Genomic DNA, 16,642 nt, shown 5'->3' on the forward strand with positions numbered 1-16,642 from the left:
ATTGTATGAATTGGCTATTAAATTGGCTATAGATGAATTGGAGCCAATAGTGGGCTATACTATTAAACTTGCTGTTATCACGCCGCATGCAGATTTTTCAAAAAGATTCTCGAAATTTACGTTAATTAAACTACTCCCTTTTTTCTAGTATAATGAATCAAGGTAAGAGTATGTCTAGATTCGTTATATAAAAAACATCATATTGAATACTAGGTTGAATTTTTTTTATGAAGGGAGTACGTACTGTACACCTACTACTAGTGCTCCACGCCTACGAACTCTACACCTACGTACTGTACACCTACTACTACTCCTCCTTCACGCCAAGGGCTAGCTTATATAGTGGTAGTAGTATACTAGTACTCCGTATTAGGGAGTACTCCAGTATAGTAGTACTACTATGGTACGTAGTCAGAAAATATCTGGTGAGCTAGCTATTCCAGCTGACAAACGGGGCGCGCCAAGAGGTGTGCGGGCTTGTCAGTGACTGCGGGGGGCACCTAATTGGCTTGTTAGTGTATATATAAATAAATAAGGAGGGTTTAAATCCAGGATGTAAAAAGTTGATGTCTGTCACATCAGATATTACATGATGAATTTATTAAGACTAATTAATCCGTCATTAGTACATGTTTACTATATCACCATATTGTCAAATCATAGAGCAATTAGGCTTAAAATATTCGTCCTGCAAATTAGTCGCAATCTGTACAATTAATTATTTTTAAGACTATATTTAATACTTTATGCAGATGTTCAAACGTTCGATGCGACAGGGTGTAAAGTTTTAGAGTGGGATCTAAACAGGGCCTAAGTGGACAATACTAGAAAGTCTTACATTGTGAAACGGACGAAGTAATATTTTTAAAAAAAATTAGAAAAATTTAAAAATATAAGTTATGCATAAAATATTATTCATGTTTTATCATCTTATAACCTCAAACGGAGAGAGTACGATATAACTGGATTACTCATATTTAAGTTTTTAAAAAATTTAAAAAATATAAGCCATACATAAAATACTATTTATGTTTTATCATCTCGTAATAATAAAAATACTAATTATAAAAATATTTAAATAAAACGAACTAGAAACTTTTATGGTTGTACTTGGACGGAGGGAGTACTAGACAGTCCACCGCCCCCACCCACTCACCCGATTCTTCAATACTCTATATTTATTTCCACTCGTCAGGTTTGGTCTACCCTAGCCTAAATTAAGCCAGCAACCCAACAGCAAATAGTTGGCCTTTGGGGGCGGGGGGCGGCCGCCTCTCGACTCCGGCCAGATTCCATGCATCCCCCATGGATCTCCACATCGACGACGGCCGTATGACGGACGGACCGGGACCGGAGGAGTACATGGCGGGGGCGCCGCCGTCCAGCCTCTCAGCGCTGGCTAATTTGGCGCTTTTAATTTGTTGGTTAGTTCGTTCGTTCGTTCGATCGATCTCTTCTCCGGCCGGCCGGTCATCCTGTGTGTGCCAAAGCCGCCCTCCGCCTGCAGGCGAATGAAGGCACGGACGACGACGAGCAGCCGCAGGACGGACCCCCGTCGCCGACGTTCAAATCATGCAAGGCCGGATCGATCGGATCTCATTTGGTCCAAACACATGCATATATATCTAGTAATTAATCTCCTGCTAGTTAGTTGTTTTGGTTTCTCGATCTGTCTTACCTTTTGATTATATTTGTTTTTTATTATATCTTCCTTGTTCCGTCTAGATCTATCGATCTATACATACGGTTGATTTAGGGTTCAAAGCAACGGCAAAGCTGCCTATACTGCGGGATTATTTTTTTTTACGCACACAGACAGAGAAGGTTGTGTGTGGGGATCTATCTTGATTATTTTTACGCATCTCTCACTTAATTTTAGTGAAAAAAAAGGACTGCTGATCGACCCCTACAACATAGAGAAAGGCTTATTATTTGTCTATTTCTATTTAAATAAAATTCTATATACGATTTATAATATTGGTTTTGCAACCTGTATTAGATATTTAGATTAGACTGCGTGCTAGTTGTTTATAACAAACAAATTAATGAACTTGCTGTTTAGGGTTGAGTGGCTATTTAGATTCATTCGAGCTACCATACAACTGTATGGTAGCATAAACTTATTATTATTATTATTATTATTATTATTATTATATTATGACGATTAGTTTGGTCTAATTATCCTCGATATATATCTTAATTTGTGGATAACCTGGGTGTCTTTGCATAGAGGTATGCATGGGTAGTCTCGACATTTCACATGCTCAGATCTGGGAGTAGGTAGTACACAACCCAACCCCAGCCGTCAGCTCCGTTTAATCTTCTCTCCAGTCCTGCTGCTTCTGCTACAGGCCGGGAGCAAGGCGTAATGGTTACGTGTATGTGCGGATAAGCAAAGGAGTCAAAATTTCTCAGACTGGAGGAGAATTAGGAGGAGTATCGTACGTACTACCTACGTGTTTGTGGATTAAACATGCAGGTCTCCCCGTGCAAAAGAGTACTCCTAGTACGTCTTAGTATCTATCTGCAAAAGACTGCTGGTTGCGGTTGGTTGCAGTATTACAACTACTAGTACCATCATTACTTTTATTTTTTGTTGGTTAAATATTTTTCTCTGCATTTTCATTTCTCTAGTGTTTGATTGATTGATTGATTTGTTGTTGATTTCTCATCTTGCCTTGAAGGTTTTGTTTATTACTATGTCCATCCCACAATATCTGTCCTTCTAGGTAGTTTAGTACTCATATTAGTTGTTCTTATTTCGTGCTGGCATGATGCAACCGTCCATCTCCAGATCCAGATGCGGTGCACCTACAGATGCAGCCTCTACTACATCATGATCCATCCGCCTACATGATACGGAGTATTGTTTTAAAGAAGTATAGATGTACACACATTACATACACAGGTAGAGTATAGTTTTACATGCTATACTATCCCGCCCTAAAATGTAAGGGATATTACCTATATATGGGCAAAATCCGTTATATTTTGAAACGGATCAGGCAATTATATATGTTTTCCACATTTTACAGTACATTCATGCTTTTTTTTTCAGACCGCATGATGATGTTCCCAGTTGATGCAGTCTACCTGAGTTTGTACAGGCAAGCTAGCTAGATACAAACCGACGCATATATAAGGTAAATGTGTTACTTGTGTTGTCTACATCTAGTAGAACAAGGGTTGAGCACGTTGATTTGACCAGTGCAAGTGACTTTTGTACCAATCAGTTTTGTGTATAGAATTTCATTTCTCCCTTCACAAACATAATTTCATTTCTCCCTTCATAACCATCATATTAATTATTAGTACCCTATTTCCTTATTTCTGCTTGCAATCTAAGGCTTTAATTAAATTCCGTTAGATGGAAATTCTTGTTTTTGCTTATTGAGGGCATTTGCATTGTGATAGCCAGGATAGCCTTTAGAACAAAGCAAAATACATTCGAGTATGATGGATTATGTATTAATTATACTAGTATGTCAAAGGGATGAAGTGCTTTTGTTATATATATATATACTTCTACTCCATATGTAACAGTGATAAGGGCTTAGTATCTTACTATTTGTTTGCTGTGATGCGATTGCAAAGCACAGTTTGTAGTTTCCGTGGGCTGACCTAGTAAGGTAAAAAACAGTTTTCTATTGCAACGCACTAGCTCGTTCATATATAGATTACTAGTATATGAATGTGCGACTCTAACCGTCCCGTAACTATATAAAAATATACAACTTATATTTGGTGAACGAAAAAATTGTTGTCAATATAGTCGCATCACAAGGGAAGAGTTTGGTGTCAATTAAGTAGTGAGTTGCGTGATTGTAACTGCCCTGTGATTTATATCATTCAGCTTAGGTTTATACTATTTAGAATGTTATAGATAATGAAATTAATAGGAAGTCAAGTTAAATACAAACACATTTATCTTGATATATTTACTCCTTTAAACGTTTCTTCTGGTGGTGGCGGTTACTCTGTCTCACCGCCACCACACTGACATTTCGGCCCCGCATAACTTGTACTAAACAACATTATCATGATAACAAATTAATACTGTAACTTAATGCAAATTTACACCTCATGTTAAACTAAATTTGCATAATTTTATTTATTTTTGTGACATTTTCACCGTTGCATGAGTTGGTGCTTTTCCACCATCTCTGCCTCTTGCATGACCCTTATCCTTGTTTTCTGTTGGCACGCCTGCTCTATAGCTTGTGTACATAGTTTATACAGATATTTTAAGGGATTGGTATATTTTCTTTACATTTGAAAGGATATGCTTTATAAGTTTTAAATTTTAAATTAATCATATAGCTATGCATATTATGGAATCACCTTCGAAATTTAGCTCTTTTTCCGTTAACATTTTTGGGGCAAGTGTTGTAACGTATAAAATCGCTGTATCCATTGTTAATTTACAATATTATGAACTGCCATGTGTAATTATCAGAAAGCATAGGGATGGCATTAGAAGGTTCCCCGGAAATATTTAAATTTTCAGTGAGTGCAGAATTATTATTTGCTACAAACTGTTCCGTTCTACAATAAGAGAACAAGTTAAATTAATTTCTAAACTGAAAATACAGCACTTTCTGCACACCATCAAGCTACTTTATCGGACTATAGTAGTACCTTCCAAACAGCAGTGAAACCACCTTGTCTCGCTTATTTTTTGCTTGTTTATCGGTGGCAAACCTCCTGGAAGGAAAGCATTATGTGATACTTTCAGTTTCAAACAAAAAAGATCTACGAATTGAATAGATACTTAGATAATATCTACATCTCTTATGTTTTCCCGCTTGTTATAACCAAAACTGTTGTGCTGATTAATTAATACTTCTTTGTCATGCACAAGTAATGCCCATACTGAACCATATTGTAGAAAAGAGCTTGTCAGTTTTCGTATCTCACTGAAGCATCACTACACAAAATGAACTAAGTTTTTTTGTCGAGTTGATTTTGTAAGAAAAAGATTGTGGAGCATTAGTGCTTTGAGATCCTTGATATTCTTTACCGCAGTATCTTGTGATTAACTCATTCCAGAACAAGATAATAAATTTTCTTTAAAACTGTGATATACAAAATTGGAAGTTTGATCTGATGAAACCGTGGTGAATAATCCATTTTGCATCAACATTAGTGTAGTACAGTATATGTTATCATAGCTATGTATGGACTCTGGTTCTTCTAGAAGATCTTAAACTGGCTCACAATCACAACGTCAACAATGCATGGTCTGGCTAAAACATGGATGCAATTATGCAGTTCAGCATATCAACTCTACAATTCTACAATTGAAATTTATTGGAATTATCCGCTTACCTTTCTCTATGAATAGAATCAAATAATAATTGTTACCAGACGCACTAATTCCTCATTATCTTACACAACAACCCTTTAGTTGAGAATGTGTCACTTGCAAGGCTAAGGATCTAATGCAGGCTTGTGGAGGAAGACGATTTGTTGCTGTACGAGCGCACAGAGGAAGGTGGAGCGGTGGCCGTAATGGAGGGGAGGTGGATGGCATCGTTTCCATAGGGTTCGATGTATCACTGAAGCTTTGGTGATTGGGAGTAGGTGGAGGTAGTGAGCTGCTGTTAGCCTTGGCCTGTCCGGCCCTCTTCCCCTCCACGTTCAGCATCTCCCAGGTTGGCCGCTGGTGAGTAGGGGGTTTGCTTCCACCTGCATCGTTGGTTTTGCTTCTTCATAGTTGGGTTATTCCCGTGTCTTCCTTTTGGAGCTTATCGTCTCCGTATGGAGTTCTTGAGCTTGACAGCGGGTCAACGTCAAGCTCTTTTTCTGGTGCTCTCCTTGGTTGTGTCTTCTCTGGCTTCACCTCCGCAGATGTTGAAGGTGGCAAGGGAGCTTAGGTTTGCCTAGGCCTCACTCCTATGTTGTTTGCTGGTGTCGTTGGAGGTGCCTGCTTGTTAGCAGGCATGGGAGACGGCACGGTGGATTTTGTAGTGCTGTGGCCAGTGAACAGGCAGGTCAAAAGCCCCCTTGTGTTGCCGGCTGCCTAGTGGGCTATTGCCATCATTTGTGACTGAGCCAGCTTCAAAGGCCCAACCTTCTACCCAGTAGGAGTAGATCATATCCAGCTGTGTTGATTCCTATGGTAAGCTGGATTTTGAGTACAACTTCCAGTTCATTCTATCACAACAGTGACCATGTTGAGGTCCTTTTTGGGGTTGAGCACGTTTGGGTTGAGCACTGACTGCCTGTACGACTTCGGTCGGCAGGAATGAAGGCAGTGTTACACAGATTTGATGCAGACCTCCATGGCAATTTTTGTTGGAGCCTGGTGAAGCATCCAAAAAATCTACGACCACTACTACAAAAAGTATTTTTCCATACGGTCAAAATCCATTTTTGCACGCGGTTGACCTATCGTCTGCCCGAAAGTGTCTGCAAAAATTACCATTTCTCCGTGCGGGTGGCGCACCCAGGTGCTCATGTTGTTTGCACACAAAAATAAAAATCCAGAAAAAATAAAAATCTCGAAAAAACAGATATCGAAACCCTAGCTAGCTCCCATCCGCCGCCGAGGGCAGCAAGCCAGCGATGACGGGCGACGATGATGACGGCCAAGGGAGGTGAGCTGGCGATGGCAGGCGACGTCGGCCGAGGGCGACAAGACAGTGACGACGGTGGCCAAGGGTGCTGAGCCAGCGATGGCAGCCGAGGGCAGTGAGCCGATGAGGATAGGCTAGGCGGAAGGCATGCCCACTGGGTACCCATCGGGCATGGGTGCAGGCATATGGAGTTTTGCCCGCGAAACCTATCGGGCATGCAAAGTTGGGCATCCGAGCATGGTTTTGCTCTACCCGTGCCTGACCTGACCCATTGTCATCCCTACTGTTCTTAGTTTAATATAATATATATTATGAGTCTTAAACAAAAAGTACCATTCTGAAAAAGGATAGGAAGGCCCAGTCCTACAAGAAGGCCCATATTTTCTTGTGGAATAAGTTCACCGGAGGTCCCTCAACTTAACATCGAGATTTTTTTAGGTTCCTCAACCACAAAACCAGAAATGTTCACCCCTAAACTCATTGAAACCGTTCACCGGAGATCCCTTGGCAGTATTTTTGCCCGGTTTTGCTGACGTGGCATCCTAGTCAGCGAAAAAAAAATTAAAAAAAATTTGTGGGGCCCACTTGTCAGCTTCACACATCTTTTTTTCTCCTTCTCTTCACTTTTCTTCTTCTCCTCTTCACTTTTCTCTTCACCGGCGGAGCGCGCGGTAGGCGAGTGCGGCAGTGGAGCGGCGGCCAGCTGCGGGCGGAGCGGGCGGCGGGCAAGCGCGACGGCGGGCAGAGTATCGGTGGGCGGGCTGCAGGCGGAGCGGACGGCGAACGAGCACGGAGCCACGGCCCATGGGTCACGAGAGGTTCGGCTGCCGGCGGCGCCGGCCAGTGACGCAAGAGAAGGGGAGGGCGTCGTCGGCGGCGGGAGGTGGCCGAAGGAGGAGGTCGCCGGCAAGCGCGCTCCTGCTCCTACTCGCTCTAGCTGCTACCGCACAGGTGCGGCGGCAGTGGCGCCGATGTGGCCAGGAGGTATCGCCGATGCAGGGGCTCGTCGTTGGTCGTCGTCGCGGGAGGTATCGCCGTGCGCCGGGGATGTCAAAATGCAGAGAGTTCGCGTCTTCGAAGACGGCCATTTGCTCGGCTTCTCCTAGCACATGCCCCTCGATGGCGTCCATCAGCTTGTCCTTGATCACATGTAAGCAATCAAGAATCAATCACAGTTAATTAATCCTTAAACAACAAAGATAATCGCTAAAAGATTGTTCTGTCGACTTGCCTTGTTGCCGAGGTGCACCTCGTCGTCGAGGGCGTAGAGCTTGAATTGGATCCGGTGGCCGCAGGAGGGAGGGATGACGATGACGCCGGCCGCGACCTGCGCCAGGGCCGGCGCCGCCGCACAGCCACGCTTGCGCTGAGCCGCCGCCAGCCGCGCCCCCCGCATCAGTGCGGCCGTCACTCGGACGAGCTCGGCTGCATCGGCGCCACCGCCGCTGCGCCTGCGCGGTAGCAGCCAGAGTAGGAGCAGGAGCGCGCTCGCCGGCGACCTCCTCCTCCGGCCACCTCCTGCTCCACTGCCACGCTCGCCCACCGCGCGCTCCGCCGGTGAAGAGAAAAGTGAAGAGAAGAAAAGATGTGTGAAGCTGACATGTGGGCCCCACGGAATTTTTTTTATTTTTTTTGCTGACTAGGATGCCACGTCAGCAAAACCGGGCAAAAATACTGCCAAGCGACCTCTGTTGAACGGTTTGAATGAGTTTATGGGCGAACATTTCTTTTTTGTGGTTGAGGGACCTCAAATAATCTCACTGTTAAGTTGAGGGACCTCTGGTGAACTTATTCCTTTTCTTGTTGCTAGGACGGCCTGCTTCTTCTAGCTAGTGAAGTAAAGTACTTGCTATTTACTACTGCTTTCCCCTTCCCCTTGCTCCAGTTCACCATTCCACTGGGTTAGAGGCGGCTAGAAAGGGGAGGTGTCGAGGTAGGGTTTGGGAGAGAGGGGGAGATGAAGGGTAGAGACGGCGAGGGAGGGAAGGAGGGGGAGGGGGGAGGGAGGGAGGAGGGAGAGGGAGGGGAGGTAATATGCGTAGACTTGGCTGCCGGATCCGCTGGGTGCTGGCCGGCGGCGGCCGTAAGCGGATTGAAAACCTGCGGTCATGGTGTCTTTACCATGGTATCCTCTCTTTTCAAGTTCCTTATCATCTTAAGGAAGGTCTAAAGCCTAGAAGAAATTCTAAATTTGTCATCTTTGTAGGCTCCTCTGCTGATCGGTCCGAGTTATTGTCTGAAATTTGTCTGCTTTGTAGGTTACTCGTCTGCTGTTTGGTCCGAGTAGTCTGAAATTTGTCTGCTTTGTATGTTTCTATCAGCTGTTTGGTCTGATATCTGAAATTTGACGGTTTTGTCGGTCTTGGTTTACGTTTTACCCATGCCATATCTCTTTGCAATAGTTTCTGTATGCTGATCTCTGTGGTGGCTTGTCTGCATGTATCTTTTATCATCGTCCTCACAAGTAGCTGTGTAATGGACAGTCTTTAGGTTGGATGGCATCAAAGGCTTTAATCTATTATTGAATGTTATCTTTATATACATAAATCATCTGCTATACAATGTCTGGATGGTTTTTTTTTTCACAGAACACACTATAGTTGGTATTTTATTAAGTACAACTGTGTGTCTGTTTCATGCTGTGTTCTGTACCCATGCAAAGTTTAGCCTACATACACAAGCTGTGTATGCTTGGAAAGGCCTCTGTTTTGATTTTTTGTTTACATTGTCTGGCCTAGTTTTTTAAAACTCTCCAATTTGATTTGTACAGGTCTACCTCATCGAGGTCAGTCTGGATTCTACACCAAGCGCTTCAGTATCAGCAGTACACCAGATCTTGCTGGTGTCACATCTCCAGTGGCCGGCAATGGCAAGGCTGGCGATTCTAATGTTAGCAATCCGTCCACCATTGACAACAAGGCTGCTGTCGCTGGTAATGCGCTTTGTAGGGTCCTCACCTGCTGTTTGGTCTAAGTATTGTCTGAAATGTGACAGATTTGTAGGTCATGGTTTACGTTTTAGCCATGTCATATGTCCTTGCTGTAGTTTAAGTGTGCTGATCTGTGTGGTGGCTGTCTGCATGTGTCATTATTGTCATTCTCGCAACTAGCTGTGTTATGGGACAGTCTCTTTTGGATCAAAGGCTTTTTGCTCAGCTTTCATCGAAAGCATACCAGGTTTTACATAGAGTTTCTGCTGGAGTTTCCAGCTTTCAAACACAAGCACAACAGGCACATAGCAGGGCACACACTGTCAGAAACCTCCATTAGGAAACCCCACTGTACTTTGTCATAGGCCTTCTCAAAATCAAGCTTCAAAACAATCCCTTTCTCCTTCCTGGCAATTATTTCATGTAGCACCTCATGCAAAATCACTGCACCATCTAGTATATATCTGCCAGGAATGGAAGCTGTTTGGCTCATGTCAATTACTTTGTTTGCAACCCTGGTCAGTCTCAAGGTAAGCACTTTGGTCGCCAGTTTAAAGCATACATTCAACAAACTGTTTTATGACATTGGCATCCTTGATTTTTGGTATCAGCACCACCACACCATAGTAAGCCTGCTCAAGTTCAGATTGCCACAAAATAGTTAATTTCTTTAATTTGGTCCTTGATCTGAGGCAAAAAATTCTTTGTAGAACTGAACAGGGGAACCATCTGGGCCTGCTGCAGTATTTATCTTCATTTCTTTTTGAGCTATCTCTATCTCCTTGTCTGCTCATCCGTTTTCTCTCTCCCCCCCCCCCCCCCCCCCCCCCTGAACCAAACAGATTTTGTAGAAATCATTGACATGCTGTCTAAGCTCCTCCTGGTCAGTCATCTCAACACCCTTATTTTCTATTGTTAAGATTTTGGATTTCCTCTTTCTTCCATTGGCAACCCTGTGGAAATAATCTGTATTAGCATCACCTTCCATTGTCCACTTTGCACCACTTCTCATCTGCCAATGTAATGCCTCCATCAGATATTGGTTGTCTAGATCATCTTCCAGTTTATATATTTGCTTCCAAAGCATTTCAGACATGCCATCCCTATCCTCAAATCTCATCCAGCTCTTTAATCTGTTGTGTAATCTGTTCTTTCCTTTGCGTTGCATCTCTTTCTAAGTTTTTGCGTCACCTCATTGATCTTCTCAAAATGCCCTTGGCATCTCCAAATGTTCCAGAATGTCAGACTTGTAGGCTATTTCTGTAGCACCCACTCCTTGAACCCCTGTTGTTGAAGCCAGGAAGCCTCAAACCTGAAGTTGATGTTTGGTAGGAGTCTGCATCCCCAGATCAACTAGGATTGGATTGTGGTCCGACCTTGTTCTTGTGAGACTAGCAACAACTTTTCTTGGGTAAAGCAGTTCCCGTGATGCTGACACCAAAACCCTATCCAGAATCTCTTTAGTTGGATCTAGCTGCTTATTTGTTGAATTGTTGTTAATCTATTATTGAATGTTTCTCTTTATATGCATAAATCATCTGCTATACAATGTCTGGATGTTTTCTTTTACAGAACACACTATAGTTGGTATTTCATGAAGTGCAAATGTGTAGGTTCCTCATCTGCTGAGTCTGAGTATTTGTCTGAAATTTGACGGTTTTGTATGTACAGGGAAAATTGCTGATAATGAGGAACCATCCAGTGAGTTAGATGTTATTACCGGGGATTATGCATCCTTCAAACAGATGGTGACGGAAGGGAAGACAGATCAGAAAGTTTTTTGATATTTCATCTCTTGAAGAGAGCTTTGAGAAGGATGTCCGCCCCTTAATCCTTAAACATTTAGTTTTTCCTCGCCCACTTGATAGGCTTGCTGGCTTATTCCATCTAAGAAGCAGCATCCTTTTAAGTCATGTTCCTAATTATTTGAGCTTTCTGGATGTCATGATAGTCAAGAAGGTACTGCATGAGCATGAGTTTCTTCTGTTCTTGGAACATGTTAATGAAAACTGTGTCTTTGTGGCACGTGACTGGTCCAAATCATATGGGAGTGTAGAAGTCTAGAACACACAAAAGGTCCTATTGATCCAACACATACATTCAAGGCTGAGGGGGATGGCTCATTCGACGAAGTAACAAAGAAAGCCAGACTTGGCTTTGTGATCTTTGTGAGGGGTAAGCTTGGTCGAGTGCAGGTGTTTTTTGAGGTGGACTGTTCAAGCAGTATTGAGGCAGAGTTGCTCGTAAATATAGCCCTCCAAGATGAGCTCAGTAAGCTGAAGCTGTCAAGAGGGACTGTGTGGACTGATAGTCTATTTTGCTACAATGTGATGGTTGGCAAGCAGACTATTGGAATCAACGACCCTAACAGGGAACTGTTACTTTTGCTGAGGAGCATGAGGTTAAAGTTTGAGTCGCTGATACCTGAATGGAAGCCAAGACAACTGTTATCATTACCAGATGCAGTCATCAGAGTGTGCAAGTCTAAGGACAATCTTCGAAGAAATGATGTGATGGACACACTGGAGACGCTATCACCTTTCTTAAGTGGAAGTCCACGGTTCAGATTAAAATGGAGCAAAGATGCAGATACTTGGAGAAAAGACTTCGGTACGCCCCTTTCTGCACTTCTCTATTCTCCACTTTGTTTTATTGTAGCTAACATGAAAAATTGTATTTTCAGAGATGCATTGGAGTGATCAGACTCATATCCCTGGGAGATCATCATCAATCTACTGGCGTAAAGTTGATGATGAAGAGTCTAAAGTGTCTATGATTAAAGAGTGCATTAAGGTGTTCATATCTGATAGGCTCTTGTTGATTATTGACCACCTTGAAGATAAGTCTGAAGGCTTTCAAAGAGAAATCGGCAACTTTATTAAATCTCATGGTATTCAAAAGTGGAAGATAGGGAGCTATTCAGGTTTTATCTGCAGGCCTTATGAGCCTAATTCTGTTCTAGTTTTGAGAGATAGATTGGTAATAGGGTGTGATGCTACTATTCCATTGGATTTCTACCGTTCTTGCGAAACTGCAAGTACAGTTATTTTGCTCCCTGAGGCCCATGAGGTCGGAAAACTAGAGGAGGCTGGCCTTAGTGAAGTGAATGCTGAGGCGTACATTAACTTTCACAATAGTAAGTATATATCTTTAAGTATGCAGGATTAACCTCTGATGTTATGCATACTTATATGTTGCTTTCATTGCAGTTAAACTACCCCTTGAGAAGGCTGAGCTCTGCAATGAGGGCGAGAAGGGCAATGCTACTCAATCGAAGAAGGGCAAGGAGGGGAAGCAGAGGAAGAAGTGGAAGAAGGGGAAGAAGGGGAAGAAGGGCAAGGGCCGAAGGTGAAGATGCCATGAAGGGGCAGGTAATGATCCATCGCTTTGTTCTTTGTAGAGAAGTATTATACAGATGTGCCCTGTGGACAAAACACCTTCGTTTGTGACAAATTTTCAAATTTCTTGCTAAGGTGTGGAATGCAACACCTTTTTTGCTGCCGACATTTTTTTTCAGATGAACTTATAACAATTAGGTCATAATGTTAAAAAACTGTGGGTCCGGGGCATGGACATGCCATAGCGATGGCGTCTATGCCATAGTGATGGCAACACAACCTGGACAGTCACCTCAAGTGATAGTCAAACCTCAATGAGGCATGGTAGTCGTCTGGTATCAATTTGACACCATAAGCAAGGGCTATTCTTCTGATTGCTGAAACAGAAACTTTGGTTTCCTTACATTTGCTTTACTTATTTCAACCCTGTACCTCCAACTTACTTTTAGTGTTGTAGAGGTACTCTTTTAGTCTTGTCTGTGTTGGGTGTTCTACATTTGGGCTTTACAATTCATAATTTGTGCGATTTCTAAATTAACTGAAAAAATGACATCCGATTGTTGTCTCTCTGTCCTGGAGGCACAATAAAATAGAGAAATTGAGTTCAGTGTGCTTTGTGGAATGCAGACATGGACATTGGAAATGTATGTCACCAATATTGACTTATTGAAGTGCTTTATCTTATTTGTTGCAATTCATGCATTTTACGGGAGGCAGAAATGGCACATAGTGCATTCCATATGGCACATCTAAGCATAATGCAATTTCGCTCTTGCTTGAGCTAAGAACATATGGATTGGATAGCAATTAATGCATTCTTAAGGATGTAAAATGTGTAGTGGGAGGTAACTGCGCATTTCATCTAGCATATCTTATAAAATGTTATTGTGCATATCTAATTCCCTATGGCTAGTTTCATGAACCTTTCATGGTTATCTCCAGAATATCATTGAAAGCTGGTGATCAACCATCAGGAATTGATTGCATATTTTGAGTCACTCATATGTGATTACAGAGTTACATAATTGTATACTGCTTGTTTTATTTTCTGGGGCACCTGCAATGTTGTGTTTGTAGGTCTTTTGATTATAGATGTTTGCTCGTTTGTTTGACCTTCCATAATTTTTTTCCTAATGCGCTTGTGATGGCAGGTTGACAAGAAATATGGCCTTGTATAAATACTGTTGCGAATGCTGCCTGCTAATGCACCTGCACTGCGCCCCCCAACCCACTTTTTTGAGAGAGAGATATCAGGCACTGCTTTTTTGGAACATCTGCTAACTTGCTAGAAAATGATTGGGCAAGCGAAGAGTTGTGTAAGAGTGAAAAACTTGTACATGGCTTTAATTGTTTTGCGTTGCATGGTGAATGCTGTTGGGTCATTTTGGTGGAATCAAAGATGTATTTCCTATAGCAAATGGCATCAAACATTTATGATCTGAATGGAACAGTAGATGAACATGTGATGCCCACTACTAGCCAGGTTTCTTATTTTGTTACGCTCTGAATGTAGCCTAATCAGAATTATGGATGCTATATGTCGGAAATTGCTTCTGAAATGCTATAAATATGCGGCACAAAGGATCCTAAAGTAGGCTGCTCTAGATGTAGTGAAATTTACACTAGATATATTCACTGGACATGGTTTGGATCCTAGAACGTAGTTGAATGTACGGGATGTTTGTGGCATAATTTGACTTACAAAAATCAGCTCAGTTTAGAATGCAGGAATTTGTGGCACATTGGATGGTTGTTTGCAAATTAGAAGTGGCTATATTGGTGCATGGAGTGGCAGCTGGGTAGGCTTCTGTGGCAGTTTGTTAAGTGCCCTCATGGACACGGGTTACCAATACATTGACAGGTACAAGCACATAAAAAAAGTTTGCTACAAGAAACCAACATTTTTGAACCCTTCACTTTCCTATTTGAATAAAAAGAATTGCTCTATCCTTTATTTAATAGTCTCTATGATTTTTTATGAATGAGCCTGTAGTAATGCTTTTATCTCTACTCCATTGACCAGTCGACTGTATCGGTTCCGGTTCTTTGGTTGGCTTTTGGTGAAAATTTCTCCTTCCCTCCTTTATTAGAGGAAGTCACAAGTTAAGACATCTGTTTTATCTTCTTCATGCATTGCAAAAACATGCTCTATCTGACTTTGTTACTACCATATGTTTAAGAAAACGGTGATCGTTCTAGAGATAAGGATTATATTTGTATGGGAATTTCAGCTATTGGTAGACTATTTTAAAGACAAATAGTGGCTCGTTCCATTGCTTGACATGAACTGGTGTATGAATGATAAGCACTTTTCAATCATATTTTTTACCTACGTACTAGTTTCAATAGATGCAACTTGTGAGATCAAAATTTTCTTCTATATTTACATGTTCCTCTACTGATTTTCATTCTGGATTGTAAGATACTACTACTAGATAGATATTTTGTGTTTTCTCTTACGAGCTCCACCTCCACTTATAGCCAGTTACCTGTACTTATATTTCTCTATTTGTCTCAAAACAGATCAGTGTGTTATAAGTTTCAATTAAACTAAATTTGGGAGATAGTGTGAAATGCAGAGAAGGGGACAAGGGAGTGTCGTTTACACACTAATGCTTTTTATCGGAAATCTCTGTTCATCCTAAAGAATGGTGATCTGTACGTTTGACTCGGGTACTTCTTTATTGGCATGGCTTTGAACAAGTGAAATTTGATCAAGATTCCATAGTGAGAATATGGGAGATATGCTATGAGTATGAAGGGACAACATGCCAGTTATTTGTGTCCAATTTACATATGGTTTTACCTATCTTGAGTTATTTTTCCTAGATGTGCAACGGAGGAAACCGTATACTATTGCTTGCTCATAACATTTATTATTTGCATGTCATTTGGCTCGCAACTATGTCGGATAGTTTTTATTTTGTGCAACATTAGTTTGATGTGGATAAGATGTGAAGAAAAACGTTTCTGAACTAAATTTCTTGTGCACCTGTTATGAACTATGGAATATTATAAATAACATGTCATTTGCATTTCAAATATAGTCGTAGCATTAGCACGGGCATATTACTAGTCTTCTATTCTTCTATCTAATCGGTCAGGAAAATCTCCCTCAGATCCAACATCACACACCGCTCCCCCTCTCCCTCTCTCTTATGTTTCGCCCATGGTCTGCAGTGTGGATCGTTCGCCCATGGTCTCCTCCTAGCTGCCTCCAAACCCTAAACCCCTACCTCACACCGCTCCCCCTCTCCCTCTCTCTTATGTTTCGCCACGTACAATCCGCAGCGTGGATCGTTCGCCCATGATCTCCTCCTAGCTGCCTCCAAACCCTAAACCCCTACCTCCAGGCGGCGGCACCGGCCATATTGTCTCCGCCGTATCTCGCTAACCCTAAACCCATCCTTCCCTTTCCTGCCACTAGTGAGCGTGCACGTGCAAGGCGCGTCGACAAATACAACTAAAGAAAAATATGTCTATTCCTGATGCACACATACACTGATACATTAAAAATCATTATATACACCGATAAAAATAAAATTACTGTAAGCATTGCATTGGTAATTCATCAAATAAACATATATAAATTGTTATTTATTAAATAGCAATGGAATGCAAAATGTGTAAAATTATTTTTCAACATTGGTTCCACATCCATTGTTAGAGCAGTCCCTCTCAGAAGATGAGGACGTGTAGTTCAGCTATGTGTAAAATTATTTTTCAACATTGGTTCCACATCCAAAGAAATTTCCGCATGCATGCTGTCATGTGAGATTGGAGTTATTCCTTTTGCT

General features: G+C 41.9%; 1 protein-coding gene and 1 long non-coding RNA gene across 9 annotated transcripts; one reads left to right on the plus strand and one right to left on the minus strand.

The window, feature by feature from the left end:
- The first annotated feature begins 1,181 nt into the window (after nucleotides 1–1,181).
- Nucleotides 1,182–15,383, plus strand: LOC127753121 (uncharacterized). Of its 8 annotated transcripts, XR_008012485.1 has the most exons (10): nucleotides 1,185–1,424; nucleotides 1,508–1,628; nucleotides 2,795–2,908; nucleotides 3,059–3,143; nucleotides 9,349–9,510; nucleotides 11,179–12,117; nucleotides 12,191–12,643; nucleotides 12,717–12,878; nucleotides 13,997–14,706; nucleotides 15,369–15,383. XR_008012485.1 is itself a non-coding variant. In XM_052278592.1 (8 exons), exons 5-7 carry the CDS (start codon nucleotides 11,838–11,840, stop codon nucleotides 12,857–12,859), a joined length of 876 nt encoding a protein of 291 aa, XP_052134552.1. In that variant the 5' UTR covers nucleotides 1,192–1,628; nucleotides 2,795–2,908; nucleotides 3,059–3,143; nucleotides 9,349–9,510; nucleotides 11,179–11,837; the 3' UTR covers nucleotides 12,860–12,878; nucleotides 13,997–14,304. The 8 variants fall into 8 exon arrangements, 3 of the variants coding, with proteins under 3 accessions (XP_052134552.1, XP_052134553.1, XP_052134550.1); XR_008012481.1 differs by having other exon boundaries at nucleotides 1,182–1,424; nucleotides 1,508–2,908; XR_008012483.1 differs by adding an exon at nucleotides 5,448–5,665 and having other exon boundaries at nucleotides 1,184–2,908.
- Nucleotides 14,228–15,870, minus strand: LOC127753122 (uncharacterized). Its single transcript, XR_008012486.1, has 2 exons — nucleotides 15,749–15,870; nucleotides 14,228–14,359 (listed from the first exon to the last, which is right to left on the minus strand). It is a non-coding gene; the product is annotated as an uncharacterized LOC127753122 (long non-coding RNA).
- Nucleotides 15,871–16,642: the final 772 nt, after the last annotated feature.

This window comes from Oryza glaberrima, chromosome 10 (genome assembly GCF_000147395.1).
Source record: "Oryza glaberrima chromosome 10, OglaRS2, whole genome shotgun sequence".
NCBI classification, from domain to species: domain Eukaryota; kingdom Viridiplantae; phylum Streptophyta; class Magnoliopsida; order Poales; family Poaceae; genus Oryza; species Oryza glaberrima.